At 33.5% G+C, this 24269-nt stretch overlaps 1 protein-coding gene and 1 pseudogene across 2 annotated transcripts; one reads left to right on the top strand and one right to left on the bottom strand.

Moving 5' to 3' along the window:
- Positions 1-2399: 2399 nt before the first annotated feature.
- LOC100789933 (E3 ubiquitin-protein ligase UPL6) lies at positions 2400-18002 on the top strand. 2 transcript variants are annotated; one of them, XM_041017415.1, is made up of 26 exons: positions 2400-2983; positions 4342-4439; positions 4598-4725; positions 5636-5723; positions 6323-6503; positions 7337-7519; positions 8261-8443; positions 9275-9350; positions 10311-10429; positions 10540-10823; positions 11193-11289; positions 11997-12140; positions 13032-13115; positions 13202-13288; positions 13470-13610; positions 13730-13855; positions 14132-14230; positions 14429-14496; positions 15226-15292; positions 15755-15925; positions 16373-16462; positions 16845-16925; positions 17194-17267; positions 17351-17422; positions 17579-17668; positions 17764-18002. In XM_041017415.1, exons 1-26 carry the CDS (start codon positions 2825-2827, stop codon positions 17828-17830), a joined length of 3057 nt encoding a protein of 1018 aa, XP_040873349.1. In that variant the 5' UTR covers positions 2400-2824; the 3' UTR covers positions 17831-18002. The 2 variants fall into 2 exon arrangements, with proteins under 2 accessions (XP_040873349.1, XP_003529499.1); XM_003529451.5 differs by having other exon boundaries at positions 2401-2983; positions 5612-5723.
- An 892-nt stretch (positions 18003-18894) lies between these two features.
- On the bottom strand, positions 18895-20902 carry LOC100783379 (30S ribosomal protein S1, chloroplastic-like; annotated as a pseudogene).
- Positions 20903-24269: the final 3367 nt, after the last annotated feature.

Below are 24269 nucleotides of genomic sequence, written 5' to 3'. Positions count from 1 at the left end.
ATGTGTCTCTTTAATTTTTTGTGATACACGTCACATAGTATATATATGTATTGTATTCATTAAACATGAAAACTGAATAGCTTGTAATTGTTTGACATCTGATGCCTTCACAAGTTTCTCTCCCTTGACTTTCCCCAATTTCATGTGAACTCTAGCATCTGTACTCTCTTGTCTGTTGTTTCTATTCAAAATAAGGGTAACATTGAGTTCTTACATAATATTTGGGGTAAATCATTCAACATTTAAGAGTTAAAGTTATCTAAGGCCCTAGTGTGTTTTGTAAGGGAAGCAAATAAAAGGTATTCGGTGAAATTTGAGGAAAATTTAAGCAGTATGATTGTAGTTTACTCTTTAAAATAAAATAAATTACTCTCTCAATTCAATCTTTCAACTTATTCACATTTCTTAAGAAAAATAATTAGTTTAATTAACCACATTAAATTTATCAATTATTTATACTATTATTTCAAAATTATCTTTTTTTTTTATTTTTTTATTCACTTAATTGCTTTTCATAAATATATGGAGAGAGAATAATTAATTAAGACTATAGAAGGAAAAAAAATAATTAATGCATCTAGAAATTATAATTTTTTTTATAAAAACAAACAAACAAAATTCTAAAAAAGATTTTATAATTGGAAAAAAATGGACGGAGCATGTGAGAGTTATTTAATGAAGAAATACTCAAATTGAAAAGTTAGTATTTTTTTAAATAACATTTTAGGATGTGTTGATAGTTAAAGGGGAGAGTTGATAAATAAGCTCTTATAAGTAATAAAAAAGTTATCCGACCAACTTAATTAAAAAGTCAATATTTTTTCCAAGTTTTATTCTATGAAAAAAGATTACAAGTTTTTTTAAAAAAATATAAAAATTGTTTGGTTTAACTCCTCCTTTTAAGAGGAAGATAAACTTAAAAAAAAAAGCTGAACCAAACAGACTAATTTTAATTGAAAATAAAGGAATCTACCACAAAATTTATCCATTTTTTAATCTAACAGCAGTATAAATTTTTAAAGCACACACATTCAATTTTAAAGGAGTTAGATCCAAGAATATAATTTGTCTTCTGCCAATTACAGAAAGTTGACGGAAGAGCATATCCTTCTCCTAAAAATATAGTAGCATCATCTGCGATGGTAAATAAAAGTTTAAATTTTATATATTATCAGCATAAAAGTTTTCATTCAATTAATTATAAATATAAATTTTAAGATAATTAAAATGAAAATAATTAATCTCATTCATATTAATAATGTAACCCATTGGATATAACTCAATTTTGACGGCACACTTAAGTTTATTGGCAGAGACTAGGGCGCGTAACCGAAACTCCTCACGCACCCCATGCAAGTTTCGGTGAATGTATTGCGTCCGTCCAATTTTAAAATTAGAAAATCAAACAGTGAAGATCAGTTATACTACGATAGAATTGTTTACACCAGATAAAATAAAAAATATGAATTTTTTTTCTTTTTGCTCTCTCCTTCGAGCTTCTCCCTTTGATCTCCGCGAAGTTCATCTAGCATGACCCCTCCCACTCCTTTTCAAAATCTGAGGTTCGGTTCTTCGAGCTGAGATTCCACAAAAAGCATAGGGACATGGTCCTCTTGGAGTACCTCCCGCGCGTGATGGAGGAAGCCGAGGTGGTGCGTGAGCGGAGGAAGACGCTGAAGCTCTTCACGGCGGCGGACATGAGGATGGTGGGAATGAGAGGGTGCGAGATGTGGTAGGACGTGAATCTGGACCATCCTGCCAAGTTCGAGACGCTGGCGATGGATTTGGAGATGATAATGGAGGAAGTTTTTGTATAAGAATGTTGGAGAAGCTCGGAGGAAAGAGATGGTGTCGAAGAAAGAGGGGTGGTTGGAGACCAAAGGGAGAAGCTCGGAGGAGAGAGATGGTGTCAAAGAAGGAGGGGTGGTTGGAGACCAAAGGGAGGAGCTCGAAAGAAGTTAGTAGGAGAGAGGGGTGGTCAGAGACGAAAGGCAGAAGTTCGAAAGAGAGAGAAGCTCAGAGGAGAGAGGGGTGATCAGAGATGAAAGGCAGAAACTCGGAGGCAGAAGCTCAGAGGAGTGAGAAAAAAGAAAAAAAAATCTCATATTTTTTTATTTTATCTGGTGTAAACAATTCCGTCGTAGCATAATCAATCTTCACCGTTTGATTTTTTAATTTTAAAATCAGACAGATGCAATATATTCATCGAAATTTGTGTTGGATGCATAAGAAATTTCACTTACGCACCCTAGTCTCCACCAACTTTATTTATTAAACCTAGAACCTAAGATTATTTTATAGCCGACTGAAACTATCGAAGTTTGTGAGACACCAAAGAAGAAAAATTCTAATTAGGATGGCTAATTATTATTATTATTTTTGACCACACCATACATAGTAAAACCAGTATGTTTTATTTTGGACTGCTTTCTTTCTTAAAAACTTATTCCCAACACAGCGCTCCCGGGAAAGTGAGGGAAGCACGAGAAAGCTTGCGAAAATTTCACGTTCTTCTTCTATTTGCAAACACTGATTTTCCATTCCATTACTGCTATTGTTATCATTCTTATTTTGCTGTGATCAAATTGGTTTTTCGTATTAAGAATTCTCATTATTATTACTGTTGAGACTTTCCTATCGCCTTGCACCAAAGAACTCGGTTCCCACTTTTCTCTAATTCTAGGGCAACTTTTTCGGCCAAATCCTTTTCTTCCCATCGAAGCGAGCTCTCATTGCAAATTAAACGCGCTTTGCGTGGTGCGATCTTCGTTGTGATGGAAACTAGGGCATGAATTGGCCGTACAGAAGAAAAAAGCGATAAAAAATGTTCTTCAGCGGCGATCCTTCGACGCGGAAGCGTGTCGATTTGGGAGGTCGCAGTTCAAAGGAAAGGGACCGGAAGAACCTTCTAGAACAGACGCGAGTTGAACGCAACCGGCGCTTATGGTTGCGCCAGCAGAACTCTGCTGTACTCAAAATTCAGGTTTAAGTGCATCTGCTTGATTTTAGTTTTTAATCTTGCAATTTCGTTGTGCATCACTGTTTCTGTAATGCATTTGACAAGTTTTGTAGCAAGTGAAATTAGCTGAATTATTCTCATCGTAATGCTTGATGGTGTGATATTGTTGTTGTGTTTAGCTGCCTCCGGCAATTTACGTTGTTTTTGTCAAGTATTGCTCCACTGTTTCAAATTCCGTCATGTTGGAAAATAGAAGTTTAGAAACCCAAATGTGTATAGATGCCCATATGTGTATATATTAATTAAATTCTTAGGTGATTTAAAGATTTTTTTTATGATAATTAATAGTTTTTAATTAAATTCTTATTAAATTAAATACTTTATTAGTCAAAATTATAATTAAAACACCCAATATTATAGTGTCACGTCTGCGATTTAGCAGTCTACTTATTAATGGTCAACCCCTGAAATTGACAGTTGAACCAAAATCCTTGATTTTGAAAAATAGGAAGACCAAATGTCTCTATTTTTTTTTATAGGATCCAAAATTGCTGTTTGAGTAAAATAAGAGGACCAAAATTGTATTTTAGCCAGGAAAGAAAGATTTTGCTTCACTAGTTTCTCTGTCACTCAAGTTTTTGAGGAAGACAAAGTTCGCATGAAAAATCAACACGCCAAACACAATATAAAAACATTTTTATGGGGAAATTATGCACAGAATTAGAGCTCTAGAGGATAGGAGAAACCTCTTAGCAGATGTTCTTATATCCTGATTCCCACTTTCACTCTGTACCTATCCTTATGCCTCCCTCTCCCCAAAACCCCAAAGAAAAGCCCGCTTCCAACTATTTCCCTCTGCCTCCTCACCACCAAGATGTTATGGTGAATTATTTGATGTTGTTTCATGGTTACAATTTAATGAGTAATATAAAACTGGCTGAATCCACTAACTATATACTGTTTGTTTGAGATTTCAATATTAAAAGGTTTTGATTCCAGTAATTTATCAACATACTACTTTCAATTGTTTCCCATCTGTAAATGAAATTTTAGTATTAAATTTTTTGTTGTATTATGCCATGCGTCATGGTAGTGTTTTAAATCTTAATGAAAGTTGCATTGCTTGTTTTGATTTTGGCCATGGTTGATGCTCCTCAATTTGCTTGGTTTCGTGATATTTTTGTTTTAAAATTGTAAGTATTTTGAATATTCACTGCTACATGATAAGTGAAAATAAGATTGCAGTGTCATTCAGTTCCTAAAGTTTAGCTGCCTAGATTGTAGTTTGATGCGTTGTGTATACTGTGTGGTGGGCACATTATGTTGATGGGAGTGAACATCATTCATGTGTCATGCAAATTGTTGACTGATTCTAGCTACAGAAATGCTTCAGAGGGAGAAAAGCTGTCAGAACTGAACAATCTAAGGTGCGAGAGCAGTTCTATAAAATCTATGGGAAGCATTGCCAGAACGTGGACAGGTGAAATTTGATAATCACAAATTATAATTGTTGAATACTGTTCATTTTCTTTTATTATAAGCTTTTGTATTAATTAATGATGCATCTTATTTTGGTATGATCTTACTTGAAAACTGCACCCTTACTAATCAAATTAATGTCATCTTGTGTGCATTCAGGAATTCTTTTGGTCCAGATTCTAATTTCCTCTACCAGTTCCTCTATTTCTTTAAGGCAGAAAATATTGATGATTTCTTAGTTCTTGTGCAAATATGCCGGTTGCTTTGGTGGTCTGTTCAGGATAATGGTAATTCTTAATCAACCTTCCATTTCCTATGGATTTTACAGTTCTTTATCTACTGTACTTGTATTTTAAGGCATTTGGGAAAAAAATTGCAAACTGGAACCTATATTTATTTTACATTTAATCTTTTCACCCACCAGAAAAGAGATTTCTAGTGCAATCAATTGACTTTATGGTGCTTGTTTCGCCTCTAGTTAGTTTGTATATTTTCTTTCAAAGTGACAATGTGGATGATCATTGAGTTATCATTTTCCTCCTTAATGTATTCATTTTATCATAATCATAAAAGAAAAAAAATGAAGGCTGTGTATTTCACAGAATTTAAATCCTATCTCATACTGCATTTGTTATTGGTCCCATGAATTGTACTTTCTGCCATTGAAAACTCTGACTCAGTCACAAGATTTTAAATATTTCTATAATCAATGACTTCTGCTGAAGATGTTAAGAATTTAGTTTTCTCTGTAACTTTTCTATTTATTATTTGTAATCTTCCTTCTCTTAATTCTTTTATACGGAAATCAGCTGTTTTATTTGAAACAATATGGTGAGCAGACTATGATTGAAGTTTTGGTCCCCTAGACTTCTTAAATTTAATTTTTTAATTTTTAAGTGACATTTGCAATCCTCTTTTTTTAATTTTATAAGTGTCTTTTGCAATCCTTATGGTTGTGTTATGTGACAAAGGTCGTATTCTAGTTTCTAGATACCTCTTTATAATCTCTTAAAGACATAGGTATTGAAGTGTTTGACAAAACCATGCTAAGGTTGTTACGTCTGGTGCTTGATAGAAGAAAAGCAATTTGAAATATTGTAGATTCTTGCTTTCCTGTATTTTCCCCCCAAAGTGTTTGTCACAAAACTTGTAAAGCTAAAATATTTGCAACAGGGGATGTTGTGAAACTTTTTGCAGGGGTGGATTATTCATCCACACGTGCTTTGGTGAACTTTAGAGTGAAGCGATTTGTACAAGCTTGTGTTTGTGCTCTGCATCAGAATAGGTTGGTTTCATGAACATATTTTAATTCCTTTTCTGAGCTGACTCTTTAAAATCTCTAGCCTGTTTTTACCGGTCCTTTTTATGTTGGACACTAAAACTGACGCCCTTTTAAAATATTGGTTATGCTGTTAAGGGTTTTGTCCTGTTCATGTTGCATTGGTTCTATTGTATTTTGTTTTATGTCTTTTTTATATACTAAATCACATGCTATTTGTCTTTTTTTTATATACTAAATTGGTGTGAATTGACCAAGACTGATAAGGAGTGTTTGGCCATGTTCCTAGCCATTGTGGGGCATCTTAGCATTCTATTTCTATTTGTCGGTAATGATGAGAAATACAAGTGACCAAAAATGTCATATATGAAGGTCACTAGATAAATAGTGCTTCATCCCTCCTGTGCATATGTTGGCCATTGGATTGGATGACTTGCAAGTATTTCACAAGTTAACCGAGAAACTTGTAATCTTCATGGTATCATGCCTTTGGTCTTGATGTTTGTACTCTTTTTTTAATTATCCAAAAATGCCCTTGTATTTTTTCTGCTTTGTATTTTTGGGGTTTCTTTGCTAGCTTGCTTATTTAATTTTTAACTTGACAGAAATCAGTTAAAGGATCAGCTTTTATTGACTCCTGAGGAATTGAATGTGTCAGCTATTCCTTTATTGGAGGTTTTAGTATTGTTAATTGATCCCAAATTGCCATGGAGCTGTAAGATAGTTGAATATCTCATTCAAAACAATGCAGTTGGCCTACTCAGAGAGATAATTCTTACAGGAAAGGTAATATTTTTCAGAAACAAGTTATCTCATTATTTGATAGATTACATGTGTTTGAGAAATATGGGAGTGAGCAAGGGAAAATAATGATTTTAGTTTAACTCTTGCTAGTTGCTTCCTCCTTTTTTTTTTGTGGGTGAAAAAAATCCTTATTTTCTAAATGCGTGATGTGACAAAAATACATTTATCTTGAGATAAATTTCTTCAGAATGTCTGCTTCTCTGAGTTTTATTGCATTTACAGTAATGTGTTTTATTGAAGAAAGCATTATTAGAAAGCAAATAAAGCTGGGGGAGTCTGGGATATTCTAATGAAACAAAAGCAAGGAAAACACCCAGCCAAATGGCTAAAATATGAAGCAAAGCTGTCCTTTTTTTTGTGCATATATCACTATCAGTTACAATTTTTCTGTTCTTATTCCATTCTTGAGTTTGAAGAAAGTCTCATTCAAACTATACCAAAAGTCAGTGATTAACTTTTGAATCTATATTATTCTCTTATGTGTAATAATCAATTTAGTAAAGAAATACTAGCTCAATGGCTTTGTAGCCAAGTGGCACTTCCTGTTGTCACCAAGGAGCTGTAGTGTTTGAGGTGGGGGGTTGATGCACCCCCAATCAATTTCTGTCTTCCCTTACTAGATCTTAACAGGATGTCCTACTTAACCAGAAAAAGAAACTAGGCCAATGGATTAAATATGCACTATAAGTTGTTTACTCCATTCTTTCTTATTGTTTATATTATACTTTCTAGTTTTGTTATTTCAGATCATGTTCCTTTTATTTATTATATCATTCACCAGCCAAAGCTTAAACTACCCTGGTGATCCCCTGTAGGATAATGCAGAAAATTATTTTTCCATTGGCAAGGGATCATCATTGGAGCGTGTGCTTATTGCTGTAATATGTCATGTTGGTCAGAAGCCATGTATCTGTTCACAAATTAATCCAAGATATAGCTTTGCATCACAGATCATTACTATTCCTTTCTTGTGGCATCTTTTCCCAAATTTACAACAGGTATGTTTTCCACTTATTCTATTTTGGGGTTCCTTTTCTTTGTTATAAGTGGAAGCTTAAGAGATGTATTAGTCATCAAGGATGCCAATCTTTTTCATAAATGTTAAAGGAAAACTAAAAGTGGGAAAGGTCTCCGTCTCTATACATTTCTGAAATTTGAACGTTAACATAGGAACTTGGATTATAAAATACATGACAAACTATTGAAAGAATGTCTTTATGTACTGCATCTGCAATCTACTTTGTGAGCTTTAAGCTTGTTTGAAATTCTGTGTGCCTCTGTTGAGATAGACAAATTGAATATTCTGATGCTTAAATCAATTTTCTAATCTGTTTGCAATTGCATAGCATTTCTATGGTCATCAACTGTTATCACCTAGACCCAGTAAATTCCAACTGAATGAAAACAAAAAACCAACATGCAAAGCTTTACCCATAAGCAACTGGACTATGTGTACTTGATTATTTACTCCATCATTCGATGTGTTAAGGGCCCTGTTCTGGACTTAATAACTTTACTTACCGTTTAATTGGAATTTACATGGGGGAGGGGCTTGAGCTGATTAAGAGTGATTGATTATTTTTATTCCTTTTATTGGTTTTTGTAACAGTAATTTCTGACATCTTCAGTCTTAATGCTGGAGGATCCTTTGTATGTTTGCCAGCAATCCAGATCTTATATATATATATGAATTTTGGCAAGTTTTGTAGAATTTTGAACATATTTGCTTTGGTACTCAGATTTTTGCCGCAGACGACCTGAACCAATGCTACATTCATCAAATGGCAATGTTTGGGCAAAATCTGATCAATTTGCTACCTAAGGATATATCAACTGAATTTCCGAGCCATGCGTGTATGCTTGGAAATGTATTAGAAACTGCTGGAATTGCTTTGTCCCATCCTAACTGTTCATTTGACATGGTACGGAGCTTATTCACTGCAGTATGTCATCTGCTATAACTTGCCTCATTCATCTCACTTTATGACATAGATACTGAAGAGATTGATCTCATGATGGATATACATTTGATGCAGTAGGAATCTTGATTTTTACAGTTTGCTTTCAGTTCTTTTTTTACATAAAAGTGGTTTTATTATGGGGGAGAAGAGAGTTACCAGGGGTGGATTACATATCTTTTGTTTTTTTAGGTTCATATTACAATAATTACATACCTTCTATTAAAAAGTAGCCAAGAAAGAGTTGAATTGCTTTACTTTTTATTAGATAATGGAGGTATCCCTTCACTTGTCTCATGCAATAATGGGCCATTAACCTTCAGCTCTATGATTTTGGTTGGGTAAAATGAACAAAGTTTTTACAATTTATTGACGGTCAGTCACTGTTTATACCCTGTGGAGCCCACATCTTGTATTGCCTCATGCACAACTTCCAGATTCATAATTATTGCAAAAGCTGTCTTTTCATATCCCTGATAACATGATTTTCTTTTCTGGCATTTATACATATGGCCAACTGTCCATATATATAGGATAGAATACTTGTTCTTTTCGTTGCCATTTATAAATCTTCTTATGAATTTTGAGTCCTTGACTAGTATTCTGACACCTTCATCTCTAAATCATTTTACAAAAATCCTTTTCTTTAGATTTGACATTGAAAGTGAATCTTTTGTTTGCTGGGGATTGGGGTGGCCATTTAAATTATTTGATGCAGTCATGCAATTGAGTTTGAAACTTGTGCTTAACAACTCAACTCAATTTTACAGTTGATTAATGTTTGTTCCCTTTCAGGCCATAGACCTTGCAGCTGTCACTACATTTTTGCTGGAGGCACTCCCATCTGTGAAAACTTCCAATAGTAGAGAAAGTATGCTTTCCTATCATATGCTCAATTTTTTGAATTGAAGACTTCACTTCTTTCATTGAAGATTACTATCGTATTTTTCATTTTTGATAAAATAATATATTATTAAAAAGAAACACAGGGAAATACATATGGGGGAGGATGCGTAATCCTACTAACAACATTTTCAAAGAAACAGCAAGCATATGTTGCCCAGAAATGCAACAAAGAGTCCAGTCTCTCTTCATATCAGATATAAAAGCCCCATTGAGATTTGAGACAACCATGGGTAGAACATCAAATAGAAACCAAAAGCCCAATTCCAACAAAATACATTAGAGAACTGCTAAAATTGTGTCGTGCCATAATAATCTCCTTATTCTTGATAAAATTCTTAGTTGTATGATGAGAATCTGCTCCAATGGTCAATGTGGAAGAGATACCCATTGTTCACTAAGAACCTTAAAGACTTTAATTGTAGAAGTATTCACCTTTGAAAACTAGGCGAGCTATTGTTTCTGAATATACCTGCTCATAACACAGTAGCCTGCTTAGTTACTTCATCAGATCAAATTATGAAATATATTTCATTGGTTTCAAAATTCATCTTTCTTTATTTTTCAAGTAAGAGTGGTCACATTAGCTAGGTATGTGGTCAAAGTATTCCTTATAAGGACTTGGACAATCCTCTCCCTTGAGCTAGCTTTTGTGGTTATGTCAATTTTGTTCTCAATTCTAGTATTTTAGTAGACCCTATCCCAACTTCTTGTTGGGCTACTTGTAGATATTAAGTTTGACAAACTTGGTGCTCCAAATGTCTAGTCATAGGTGAGGGTTGTGTGTTAGGATCCCACATCAGCTTGGTATGTGGGCTAAGTACACCTTATAATGAATTTGTAATCCTCCCCTCTTGAGTTAACTTTTTGGGAAGAGATAGGTCCAATCCATTCTCAATTCTAACAAGTTCTTGATTGGTAATGTCAGGTCCTATGATTGCTGAGGATGATATGACTGGAGACAATGAAGTCATGGAAATAGCTTTAGATAGGAAATTGGAGCAGCAAATTTATAATGCCATAAATCCTCGCTTCCTTCTGCAACTGGTATGCCATTTTTCAAATGACATTTGTATCTAGAATTTCATTTGATTGGAAATTTTCATTGACATTTATTTTGAAATTTGATCAAGATTTTTACTTTTTGGCATGTGCAGACAAATATACTATTTAAAGAGATTTCATCTGTCAATGGTTCAGATTATGGACCCAACGATAGAGATGTTACAGCTGTTGATGGGGTTTGTGGGTTTTTGAATGTTACCTTCAACAAACTGCCACTTGAACGGATTATGACAGTGCTAGCTTACAGAACTGAACTTGTTCCAACACTTTGGAATTTTATGAAGCGGTGTCATGAGAACCAAAAATGGTCATCACACTTCTCAAATGATGCACCTGGTTGGCTGTTACCTCTGGCTGTATTCTGTCCTGTCTACAAGTAAGACTTTTTGTACCATTTTCATTTTTAATATATGCGTGTATGGAGGCATGTAATGTTTTCTGTCTGCTCACCGTAGCTGGAGTTTTTTTTTAAAATTAATTTTTAATTCTGAATATCTTTCTTGGGAATGGGTTTTATGACTGGCATTTAAAGTCTGGGAGGTTATGTGATTGTTCAGATTCTTAAGTTTTGTATTTATTGCTCTTTATTGTACGTATATGTATGTATGAACTCTTAAATCAATATAAACTTATGGCCTGCTAGGTGCTTTTTCACTCTAGCAATTTACCAAATATTGTTATTCAACTATATTCTATGTGATCTTAGATCATTTAAGTATACCATAACCTATTTTTCTCTTATCAGGCACATGCTTATGATTGTCGATAATGAAGAATTTTATGAGCAGGAGAAACCGCTATCACTGAAGGACATTAGAAGCCTCATCATTATATTGAGACAGGTAAATGTTTTTTTATGAGTTTTTTTAGGAAAAATTCTTTACAATTTGTGGTTGAGTAGGACAAAATATTTCATTAATGGAACTAAAGCTACAAGATGGAAGTGTTGGTGGGCTGCTTTAACATGGACCATATGGCAGCACAGAAATGGAATAATTTTTGAAAACCAAACTTTCAACGGAAGTAAACTGCTGGATGATGCAGTACTCTTAATCTGGTCCTGGCTTAAAGTTATGGAAAAAGATTTTGACCTGCAATTTAACCATTGGTCCACTTATTTGAGAGATGCTTTTGGGTAATTAGGAAAGGATGGCAGCTGCAGGGATTTATATAATAGGTGCAGGACTTTTGTAATCCTTGTACTGGGTTAAGCTGGTCCCTATTATACACTGTTAGGCTAGTTCTTGGAACCAGCCATGTACCTAACTTCATTATGTATTTTCAGTACCTCTGGTACTCTCTCTATTTATATATACCTATTTTTGCTGAGCAAAAAAAAAAAAAAGTAGTTGAGTGAAACCTAAATTATATCATGTTGAATCTTTGCAAGGTTGTATGCCCAAGTCCATAGAACTAGAGTATGATACATTTTTCATTAAATTGGTGTCATTGACCTAGAATATATTGCAAACATGGTTTCTGCAGAAGCTCTGAATACAAATGTGACCTTTACAATTACAATTAATTCTGGATAGTTCTGTTTCCACAGGTTCTGTGGCAGCTACTGTGGGGGAATCATATCACATCTGCTAATTCGGTAAAATCTGTTCCAGTTAGTTCAGCTAGTAAGGGGCAGTCTGTTCAGACCATTCAACAGAGGGTTAGCATTGTAGTGTCTGAGCTTCTCTCCCAGGTAGAAACAGTTTTTATATGTTGTATATCTTATTTCATGTTCCCTGTTATATTTCGCTTGGAAACAAAAAAATGATATTCTAAATTTTTTTATATCCCTCAGGGCGTCTCTTAGGGCATTGGTTTATATTGGGAAAAACCCCAAAAGCTAGCTTAAGGGGTGAGGGTTGTCCCTCACTTATATACTCTATCTTGGCTTTATCTTTAGTCGGGTATGCTCTGATACCATCTTAGAATCTGAGTTTAGACCTAACTCAACCCCAAAAGTTAGCTCATGGGATGAGGGTTGCCCCTCACTTATATACTCTATCTTGGCTTTATTTTTAGCTGATGTGGGACTTGGGTTTTTCCCAATAGTTTAGGATAGGTTTGTATTATGGCTTTTCTGTGCTATGCTCATGAGTGTTTGGGGGGATTTTTTTTGTCTAATTTGAAAACAGAGAGACTTGTCATTTTTATTTCATCCTTTTTTCTTTTTTGTTTCTTATTCTGTTTTGGGGGATATTTTATCATCTCTGTAGTTCTACTTTTACACATTTCTCACTAATAACATTTTTTTTCTCTCTATCAAATATTGAAAAAAATAGAGGTTTTCCAGTTTTCTTCAGGGTCTGTTGGTTTGAAAAAATATTTTGTTTTCATTTCTTGTTTTCACATACAGTTTAATATTTGAAAATAGGAAAACAAAATGAAAACAAGGTGACATTTTATGAAAATAAGAAATGGAAATGCAAAATGTTTTCTCAAACCAAATAAGCCTTTACTGTTCAACTCTCTGTATTAAAGATCCTTCTTATCTGTTCTTTTAAGAGGCATGCATATGATTTGCCACCAATAATCATATCATATGAATTATGTTTATTATATTTCTAATTCTGAAGTCTTCCCATAGCTGCAAGATTGGAACAATAGGCAGCAGTTTACATCCCCCAGTAACTTCCAGGCTGATGGGGTGAATGACTTATTTAGCTCTCAGGTATTCTCTCTTTCATTGATTTTTAAGGTTATAGGATGGAAACTTGAATTGTTATTTGTATAACCCTTATAATCCGTTTTCCACAGGCTGTAATAGAAAATACACGAGCAAATGAAATTTTGAAACAGGCCCCTTTCTTGATACCATTTACGAGCAGGGTTAAAATATTCTCTGTAAGAATCTCTTTTTTGACTTTGATTTTGTTTCTGGTTACCTTTGTATTATCTATTTACGATAGATAACTGCAACTGCAAGCAAGGTTCTGGAGTTTCTGCATATCATAACATGTCACTGGTCCATTAATATATTAGTTTACACTTCATAGTGACTATAATCTATTTATTGTTTCATCAGTCTCAACTAGCTGCTGTTAGGCAAAGGCATGGACCTCAAGCTGTATTTTCTAGAAATCGGTTCAGAATAAAACGAGATCGTATTTTGGAAGATGCTTATAATCAAATGAGCCAGTTGACAGAAGATAGTCTTCGAGGATCGGTAAAATCCTTTTCTTAGGCATATTTTCATATTTATTATTCATTCCCTATTTTCTAGTCTTTAAGGGAAGTGTAAGTCCTCCTTTTATTTGAGAGTGATTACCTTTTGCTGCTTTGCAGATTCGTGTGACTTTTGTCAATGAATTTGGAGTTGAAGAGGCTGGAATTGATGGTGGTGGAATATTCAAAGATTTCATGGAGAACATCACACGTGCTGCCTTTGATGTTCAATATGGATTATTTAAGGTCATAGTAATATTGTGCTATTGTTTATATTTTACATTTTTTTTTAATCAGCAAAAGTAAGTTTATATTTACATGAAGGTTATTTTCTACACTCTATATAGTTTCACCACATTAAAGAATCCAGGTTATAGAAATATTAGTGTGTGTGAATATGAACGCAATTGGATAGGTGGCGTGATCGAAAGTGACTTCATTTTATAATCCTGCCCTTGGTATCCTTATATTTGTTGCTTGAGATTTACTAATTCTCGGTATACTGAATGTTAATGCATTTAGGAAACAGCGGATCACCTGCTTTATGCTAATCCTGGATCTGGAATGATACATGAACAACATTTCCAATTTTTCCACTTCCTTGGTACTCTTCTTGCAAAGGTATCCCCTCTCCTCCGCCTTTCCCTTTCTAATCTCTTTTCTAATAAAGTGGGCCTTTGCATTGAATGACTGAATCTACTTCAAAATGCTATTCTATCTTTTTTGTCACGTGGTTTGAGTTAGTCTGCATCCTATTCCTCTACTGCTTGCACTTAATTGGAATTTTGCTTCACATTTACTACTTACTTGCATGTGCAGGCTATGTTTGAAGGGATTCTGGTTGATATACCATTTGCTACATTCTTCTTGAGCAAATTGAAACAAAAGTAAGACTCAAGGAGTCTCTTGCTCTGCTTTAGGTAGTTGGTCCATATAAATTGAATTAGTTTAATGCTCAAATCTTGGATTTTCATGCATTATTTTTCTTGCTTACTACTGCTTTTTGCTAATGAGATTCACAAATGTGACTTCATAACATTTAGAGCTTGAGGTGGATAAATTGTATTTCTAGAATTCAATTAACCTTGTGCACTTCCGGCTAATAGAGGTGTATCACTGTATCTTATGTCTCAAAAATCGAAACCAACTTGCAAAAAGTTCAACTTTAATTTTTCACAGATTATAGCATATTAAATTATTTGTACGATATAGACTCTAGTAAGCAAGTTATTGTTCTTTTTCCCCTTTTATTGAAATATTTCTCTTGGATTAAATAGATATTTTAGGTCAAAGTATATATAAATTTTTTTGCCAAGGTGGTGTTAGTAGCAAATGAGTTGCCTCTGAATTTGCTTCTAATTATTTTACACATTTCTTATGAAATTAAAGAGAATAAATGACAGCGAAATAAGATTGATAAAGGGTATAATAGGAAATCAAATAAAAGTTTTAATATAAATGAGAACATTAATTATACTTCTTAATTCATGTTCCACAACCTTAAAAGACACTTAAAAAGGAGGAACAAATGTAGTATGTATTAAGTAGGGACTGGAATGCTATAATAGGATTCTGTATTTCTCGCTTTCTTAAACCTTTAGTTTCTCTTATACCAGGCACAACTATTTGAATGACTTGCCTTCCTTAGACCCAGAATTATATCGTCATCTCATTTTTCTTAAGGTAATGTCACTTCTATCTCTGGCTTTCATATACTTGTATCCGCCTTAGTCTTAAGGCAACTCTTATTGTTTTCAATATATACATCCGTGTAAGAACAACAAAATATACAACTTAAATGTCTCCTTAAACATTCTGACTTTATTTACTCATAACATTCCTTCTCTGAATATTGATTTCTTGTTTCTGTAATTTAGGCTCGTCAAAATCTAATATGAACTTGTTAGTTTATTTATTTATTTTTCATTTGTTTATTTCCTAGTTAGCATTTTTTGTTTGTACAACATATAAATGCTTTGGTAGTCATTTGAAATACGTACTGTGCTAGTTAAATAGTATTCTTGTATGGACTTTGGGTTTGGGCTGGAGGTGATATGTAGTTTGTAAAGATGATATATTTCAGTGGGATTCTGCTGTTTTCTTATTGACTCAATTTTTGGCCCACCAATCTGTTTTGACTAACAGCATTATAAGGGTGACATTTCGGAGTTGGAACTATACTTTGTTATAGTAAATAATGAATATGGAGAACAAACAGAGGAGGAACTGCTTCCTGGAGGAAGGAACCTGCGTGTCACCAATGAAAATGTCATTACTTTTATTCATCTTGTAGCCAATCACCGCTTGAATTTTCAGGTAAAGTTACTTTTTAAATAGAAATAAAATAAAATTGAATTGCATCTTGTACTTCCAATTCTTAGAATGTGGGTTTGGGCCTAACTCGTTCCAAAAGCTAGCTCATAGAGTGACATTTGTCCTCACTTATATATATTCTATCTTGGCACTATCTTAAGCCAATGTGGGACCTAGATTTTTTCCTATACACTCCCTTTCATCCAACATTTTTAAGGCTTGGTGCATGGATAATATGGTGGGTGTCCCTTTAATGAATATAAGATAGACTTTGATACCATTTTAAAATGTGAGTTTGGGTCTAACTCAATCCCAAAAGTTAGCTCATAGGGTGAGGGTTTTCCCCCACTTATATACTCTATCTCTATCTGATGTGACACTTGGGTTTTTCCAAATGCAAATCAACTCATGTTTCAATTACAATAATAATAATAATAATTATGTTTTCAGATACGCCAACAAAGTTCACATTTCTTGAGGGGATTTCAGCAACTTATTCAGAAGGATTGGATTGACATGTTTAATGAACATGAACTTCAGGTTTTTTTCCAATAATCTTATCCGCTTTTCAGTCTCGAAACCTATGTTCTCTTTTTTTTCAATTGTATTGTTGGTTTTGATATTTGCTCGTGTGGTGGTCTCAAGAACATATTGGACAACCAGACAAAATGTAATAATCTTTGCAAAACCTAGAAAGGCACATTACTGAATTTTATCTTTAGTTGTAAATTTCATTCCTAATGATCCTTAGTTATTAGAACATTAACCAAGTCCTATCTTATACTTTTGCATATATTTTTTTCAATTTTTTTTGGGTGTTATCTTCAAGTAGTTTTCTCCTAAAAAAATGTTAACACCTGCAATTATGTCTTTATGTGATATGTGATTCTGTATCCAACTTGCTTGACATTGTTTTCCACAGCTTCTGATATCAGGTTCACTTGACAGCTTGGATATTGATGATCTGCGGCTGCATACCAACTATGCAGGAGGCTATCATGGTGTAAGACCTTTGGCATTTATGTGCATTTAGTTAGTAAGGAACAACTGGATGTGTTTGTTGCCTCATTTTAAACTGCAACAAGATCCTCATGAGGATTTGTGGATCATGTAGCATACATTTTTTACCTTTTGCCATTCAGTTTAAATACTGTTACCTCTCAAATCTCAATCATTAATTTTCTGATGACAGGGCCACACCCCATTGGGCTTAAAAAAGCTTTATTCTTGTCCACACTATTGAATTCTAACTTAGTGATTTCTTCTGATAGGAGCATTATGTTATGGAGATGTTTTGGGAAGTTCTCAAAGGCTTTTCACTGGAAAACAGGAAGAAATTTCTGAAGTAAGAAATACGTAGATACAGGAATCAGTAGGCCTTTTATATGACAGATCTCGATATGGATAATAAATTTATCGTGTCTACAGGTTTGTGACAGGTTGCTCTCGTGGGCCATTGCTTGGTTTCCGATATCTTGAACCTATGTTTTGCATACAAAGGTGAATGCTGCTACAGAAATTATGTTCTGATATTTATTTAATGCTAGCATTAATTTTACACACTATTACTCAAGTGGTTTTCTTTTTCTTCTATGATTATGTATATCTGGAAGACAAGAATAACAGATTGGAATTGTCTGATGTTTCTTCTCATAGGGCTTCCGGTAATGCCGCTGAGGAATCACTTGACCGATTACCAACATCGGCTACTTGTATGAATCTACTAAAGCTTCCGCCTTATACAAGGTTTGTCCTAGGCTAGGTTAACCTTTGCAATAGTATTTGTTGTAGTAGTTTTTGCTCATTCTTTTAAACTATTTTCCCTGACAAATATGTTGCAGCAAGGAGCAATTGGAAACCAAATTACTGTATGCCATAAATGCCGATGCTGGCTTTGATTTAAGTTAAAAGGAGGCAGCGGAGTTTACGATATCTTTAGGTTTGAAGCCGGTAGAAAATGACTCACAGATGACCATTAATTGGAAACGACAAATAATATGGTGGATAGAATTGAATAAATTTATCCTGTGTGAGAGTTTATGTATATATATTCTTATTTTTATTCAATCTTCATTGTCAATTGGTATCTCTTTTCTAAATGTACATATCTAAATTATGAATTATTTTGTAAATTTCACTTTGGCAGGGATTTTCCTGATTATTTCTATGATCATTATAAAAAAACTTCACAGGGAGGTTGTATTTTGAATTCAGGGTGAGTTTGGAAATTGGGTTTTGAAGGGAAAGGGAAAGGACAAATTTCCCATTTTGATATTCTTTTGATAATTTTATAAAAATAAAGAAATAAAAATGATAAATTAACATACTGTTCTAATTTTTTGTTTGTCTTTATAAAAATTAGAAAAATCTCTTAATTTAAAATTTAAAAAATTCATTTTCTTTCTCTTTAAAACCTTAGTCCTAAATCCTAAGTTATGCCAATCCGACGTGACACAGTAAAAAAATTAGGATTTGATTTATGTGTTTAATCAGATTGAATTTGTATTTATTTGATTGATTTCAGTTGGACATTAAGTTCAACTACTCCAAACTTGATAATCTTAAAAAAAAAACTTGATGTAATTTCAAATAGGAAAAATAAAAGTGATTTAGTGGATGTGTTGATATGATGGGAAAAGAAAGAAAAATGAAAAAAAAAATGACGTGCTTAAAAAGGAGAAAGCAAAAAAAAATAGAAGAAAAGATGGCTAGATGAGTCTGTTTATTTTTATTGGATTCAAAATAACCTAAAGTTTTTTCCCATTAAACTTTTCGGGGGCAAGGGACGGGATGTGAGTCCCCTTTGCATCAGGCTTACATCCACATGTTTCAACTTACAGTACGGGAACTATATTAACATGTTATGATGACGTAGGGGTGTTTGGGTAGTTTGCTCCTATAGATGCATAACTCTTTTAAATTGCTTGAACGATGAATATATTCCAGCGAAATAATCATTTAGAATGTAATGATAATATTAATTAGTTCTATTTATTTAACTCACAATAATACATGGCATCGTTGGGCAACAATATTTGATAGTTAGTTACAAACAATATTATAAAGATGTAAGCAAAAAAAAAAAGGGCACGATATTCTGAATCATGATTCTTCAGCTGGTGGTACCTCACTCAGATCCAGTCCCTCTTCAGGCAAGTCTGAAGTAAATGGTCCCAGGATCCCATCACCGCTGATAGTCAATCCACTCTGCAAAAAGAATAAGGTTGACAAATTAGGTCCATCAAATGAGTAAATAAATATCAAAACTGTTATAGGTGTTCAAATTATGGATGATATAGGTCCAAAATAAATTGCTAATCGCTGGAAGCAGAAATGTATTCTTATCTCAAAATGAGTCAGATATATAAAATACCAGTCTTTTTTTTGCAAATGCACTATGAAATTCCTTGTCTAATAAGGACCATTTAAATAATTGTATTCTTGTCATTTCAGAAGCTCCAATAATCTTCAGCAGCAGCAGAAATCTGACTTTGTTATATTCATTTTATCTCCTATAGTCTTACTTAATCCTTGCTGTTTCTTAATTTTTATTGGATTCAGAATTTAGGACAAATAATAAACCAATAAATACCTCAGACTGGAACCTAAGCATGTCTGCACGAGCCATAGCTTCTGCTTGGGCTATTCTCTGTCTGAATGTCTGAGCCATCTCCTCCGCCTATAACAAAAAAAGTTCAGAATTATGTGAGTGAATTCTCCTTCAAAAATGCCAAAGATAACGAAATAAGAAACTTGAGATTTTTATGTCCAAGAGTCTAGGCGTGAAGGAGGCCATTAATTCCACCAATGTCGATGAAGGCACCATATGGCTTCAGGCTTTGAACAGAGCCAGTGACCACTGATCCAATTCCTAGCTGCGCCTGGTTGCCAGCTACGGCCTTGCGGTTGCTCAGGACAAGTCTAGATTGTTCCTCATCCACCTCCACAAACTTAAGAGGAAGCTCCTTATCAAGAAGCTCTTCTACATTTGAGTTCTGAAAAGAAAATAACCAAAACGAGAAGAATTTGAGCTGTTTTGCTACAGGTATAAAAGAACTTAAACCCTGTGTCTTTGGAAGCTAGATGAAAGACAGAAATGATCTTGAGAATTCTTTTTTTTTCCAGCAAAATGATCCAATGCATATAACTTGTAGAAGCATACAAGTTCTGTTAAGAAAATTGCATGAATCAATTTTAACTTCAATGAGAATATAAGAAGATATTTTTGAACTGTTACATGGTATGTTGGTAAATGTCACACCAATAATTTGCAGCTATTGATTGGTAAAACACAGAATTAGCTCCCCACCCCATAATATGAAACTCTTGACATACAGAAAGTTAAAAGTTTAAACCTGATGCAGAGTCCATAAATGTCAATACTGCTCAAGTCAAGAGCTAACCGTTGATATTTGTGACAATGGAACAAATCCTCTAAGCCCTTCCAACTCAGCCACCACTCCGCCTTTGTTCACCCCCACAATCTGTTAACACAATAAATAAATCAATAATCTTAAGATCAAATTAACCTTATTGCAGATTGGTAATAGGAGTAACTGAATCCAGCACAGCTTCATAGTAGGACGAAACCCACCTTACCCTTGACAGTAACATCTTCTGCTTGAAGCTGTCTACATCGTTCCCATGCAAGGTCAAACTGAAGAGCCCTTAAACTCAAGACCAAGCTATCATCCACTGAGTTCTCACCAACGATCAAAAACTCCTCTTTGAACCCAGACTAAGCCCGCTTCTTCTACATGCTTAACTCTGTGAATGCACGCCTCTTGCAGTGGCAAATATGCCGAAGACTTGGCAGTGATATCAACAACTGCTCCATTGGCATCTGTGTAGAACACAGTGCCTTTAATCTGAGTGAAAAATGCACCCATCATTAATTAGGCCCTGTTTAGATATACACCAATAAGACAAGAGGATAAGGTCCTGATTGAATAAACTTTTCCATAAGTAAAGCAGAAGAAAATAAGAAGATAGTATAATATAATGAATTGAACTTTTATAAACTAAAATCAATTATGCACCTTAACTTTTACACGAGAGAACTTCTATAAAAGTCTTTTATATGCATGAGTTGATTTCAGATCATAGAAGTTAAATTTATTTTACCTTCTTATTTAGGTTATGAAGAAGTTTATCCAAGTAGATCTTTAGAAGATAAAATGAATTGAGCCTTTGGCAAATTAAAAAATCAATTTATAGTTTTAGGATCGGTTTGGATAAACTTGAAAGAAAAAAATAAAATAAACTTTTTCATAAGTTAAAATTAACTTATGCACAAGCTAATTTGTAAAAACTCACTTGTATAAATTATTTAAAAACTGATTTTTAACTTATACGTAGGCATTAACGAATGGAAAAACTCATTTTTTTTTAATTTACTTTTCCAAAAAGGTAAAATGTGAGGGAACCGTTAAACCTATGTGCTTATAATATTGTATCTAAATGTTTGTTTAACTGAGTAATGGAAGTGTTAAATATGAACTTTTGAAACCAACTCCTGTATGTTTCCAAGCCCTAAAGTATTAATTTGTTACTATTGAGTCAACAGCTAAACGTGTTTAATAACAATCATGGGATACGAGGCTCACTACCTATCTTTATAAACACAAATCATGCATGGGAGTGAGATACTATTCAATTACTTATATTTTCCTCTTTTAAAGTGTCTTTATAAGTAATTCATATGATCCTGAATCAATGGACCTCTACTGCTATCTGATTAGTCAACAACAACAAAAAAAAGCTCTTCGACATAGTCAAGCACTAGTCTCGAAACCGCTCTAGTACCGGTAAATAAAATGTTTTCCTATGGTGTTATTCAGAGTTCGAACTTTTCTTTAAATAGTCTAATATATAGTTAGATTATAATCAGTTTTACAGAAGTTTCCTCAGCTTCTAGTTGCAAATTGCTTGCTAATGCTTGTAATCCTTTACATCAGACATCAATCTTAATTTCTGCAACATAACAAATTGAACGCAACTTACTAGCAAGTTTCCTCAGCTTCTAGTTATTCATTTTTACAATTAAGAACTTCTGAGTACCTCTCCAAGTCACCCGAGTCCATCCCTATACCTCCTTCTTGAAGAAATTTACTTTTAACCCGGCAGCAATTTCAAACACATGTCCATTCAGTTACACTATTGATCAAAACGAGTAAGGTTGGAAAATGTTTTCCTTAACTTTAGGAGGCACCAAAACTATCGATATTGGCAGACAATGTCATTAGATCTAAATTGATTATCGATTTTTTATATTTCTAGATTACCGATCAAACAAGTCATTAGGAATGAAAAATCAATTGAGTTTAGTAACTTTAATATTCAAATTCAATTATTATAACATATTTGTTACCTATTAGTTACCCATACTTATTATTTGTATTTTAATTAGTTATGAAAAATTAATTAACGAATAAAAAGAATTAATTAAAATACAATTATATAAAAACTTTCAAGTTTGAAACGGTGGTGGTGTGCCTTTGAAACAATAGTTCATTAAATGGTATAGTCACAATTTAATTAATTTGCATCTTGAGGTTTAGTCACACATATTAGAGACTTAAGTGATTAACTCATTAAAATTAATCCATTTGGATTAATATCTATTAAATTTTTCTAAAACAATTCATGACCTGTAAATTTAATTTTATACTTTAAAAAATATTAAAAATTATATCATACTCTAAAATATTTTTAAAAGTTCATAATACAAGGGTTCATTCAAATTGAGTCATTGGCTCACTTAGAAAATCGACCAAATTATATTGATTAATCAAACAACTAATCAAATCAATTATACCACTGGACTTATCAGACTAATTCAATGGGCTGATTTTGCAGCCAAAAAACTCAAACCAATGTCCCCTTTTTTACGGAAACAGTAATTCGAAATGTATTATACTGAAAGGAGTTGTTGGCTTGAGTTTTTTCGGATGTGCGAATGTGCGACCTACTTTGTGAATGTCGATGCTAAAAATTAACAGCTAGCTTCTACTTTTTCAAAATCAAGTTACAAGTGTTCAAAACTCGTCATTATATATTTTAATGAGAGCTTATACGAGACGAGTTAATCTTAATTATACAATCATATAAAGATAATTAAAAAAATAATTATAGTTTTAACAATTTATTTATATAATTGGGATTTGCTCCATTTACCTCTAACTCATGCCCTCCATGTTTTCAATTTTCCAAGTATATAAATATTAAATAAGCATTGCAATTTCCTCTTAAATTTCAACGGATATATCATACAATTAATTTCGGTGTTAAAATTTATTTAAAAAATTATTTTTGTCAAATATATAAATACAATAAGCTTGTCATTTTTGGAGGCATTATTGTCTTCTCTTCCTTTAATTTTATTTTAATAGCCACATGCTGATCTTCACGTGTTGTGCATTTAGATTTGTGCTGATGTATGAAAGACAAATCTTTCTCTCTTTCACTTTAAAAAGACATGCAGTGGGTCACACATGGGGATGGTGAAAGATAATGTGAGGCAATATACATTGCCCATATTTACTCTGTAGTCTATATATATACTTGATCCTAAGGAAGGTGGTGATATTAATTTTTGGAATAGAATCTTCTGATTATTGAATATTTATTTGGACTGTTTCTATTTCATAGCATTGATGCAGGGTATTTTAGAGGCTTCTATAGACTTTGACCAGCAAACATAGTGCAACAAATAGGAAGGGGTGCTTGGATGTGTAGCATCATAAACAGAGATATTGCATGTCACTTTCCACATAATTTTCAAGATTGAAGTTAAGTACCATAGATGGAGAGAAAGAAAGAGATCATATAAAAAGAGTGATGAATGTGACCCCTCCAACAATGGAATCTAGAGCTAGAAGGTCGAGTGTGAGATTATTTTCTTTTGGTAGGAAACTTTGAGAATTGATATCTATATTCCTTATCTACCCTAAGGGCAGAAGGTTCACTTATAGAATAATGTAGTATATTAGTACATTATTCCATCATTGAAGACTAGAAGGAACTAATTCTTTTATCATCTCAAGGTCACGGGCATGCTTTGGATTGTACAAAAATGAATAAATGTCAGAATGTTCTAGCCTTCTTAGTTCTAACCATGTACTAATTAATTAAGCATTTGAGCATCTATGTTTTTATAACGATTCAACTTTCATTTGTCCTTTGTGCTACTTTTATTTGTGCACAAGATGTTGAAGTGATAAGCTACACTTCTGAAAGATTCAAATGTTGATCCAATGATCCTGATCGCGATCAGATCAATCTTACAAGGATCGATCCCCTCACCCCTCCTAAAAAAACAAAAGTAAAAAGAAAAAAAAAATGCTCA

Source organism: Glycine max, chromosome 7 (assembly GCF_000004515.6).
Source record: "Glycine max cultivar Williams 82 chromosome 7, Glycine_max_v4.0, whole genome shotgun sequence".
Taxonomy (NCBI): Eukaryota; Viridiplantae; Streptophyta; class Magnoliopsida; order Fabales; family Fabaceae; genus Glycine; species Glycine max.
This window is presented reverse-complemented; position numbering and strand designations above follow the sequence as displayed.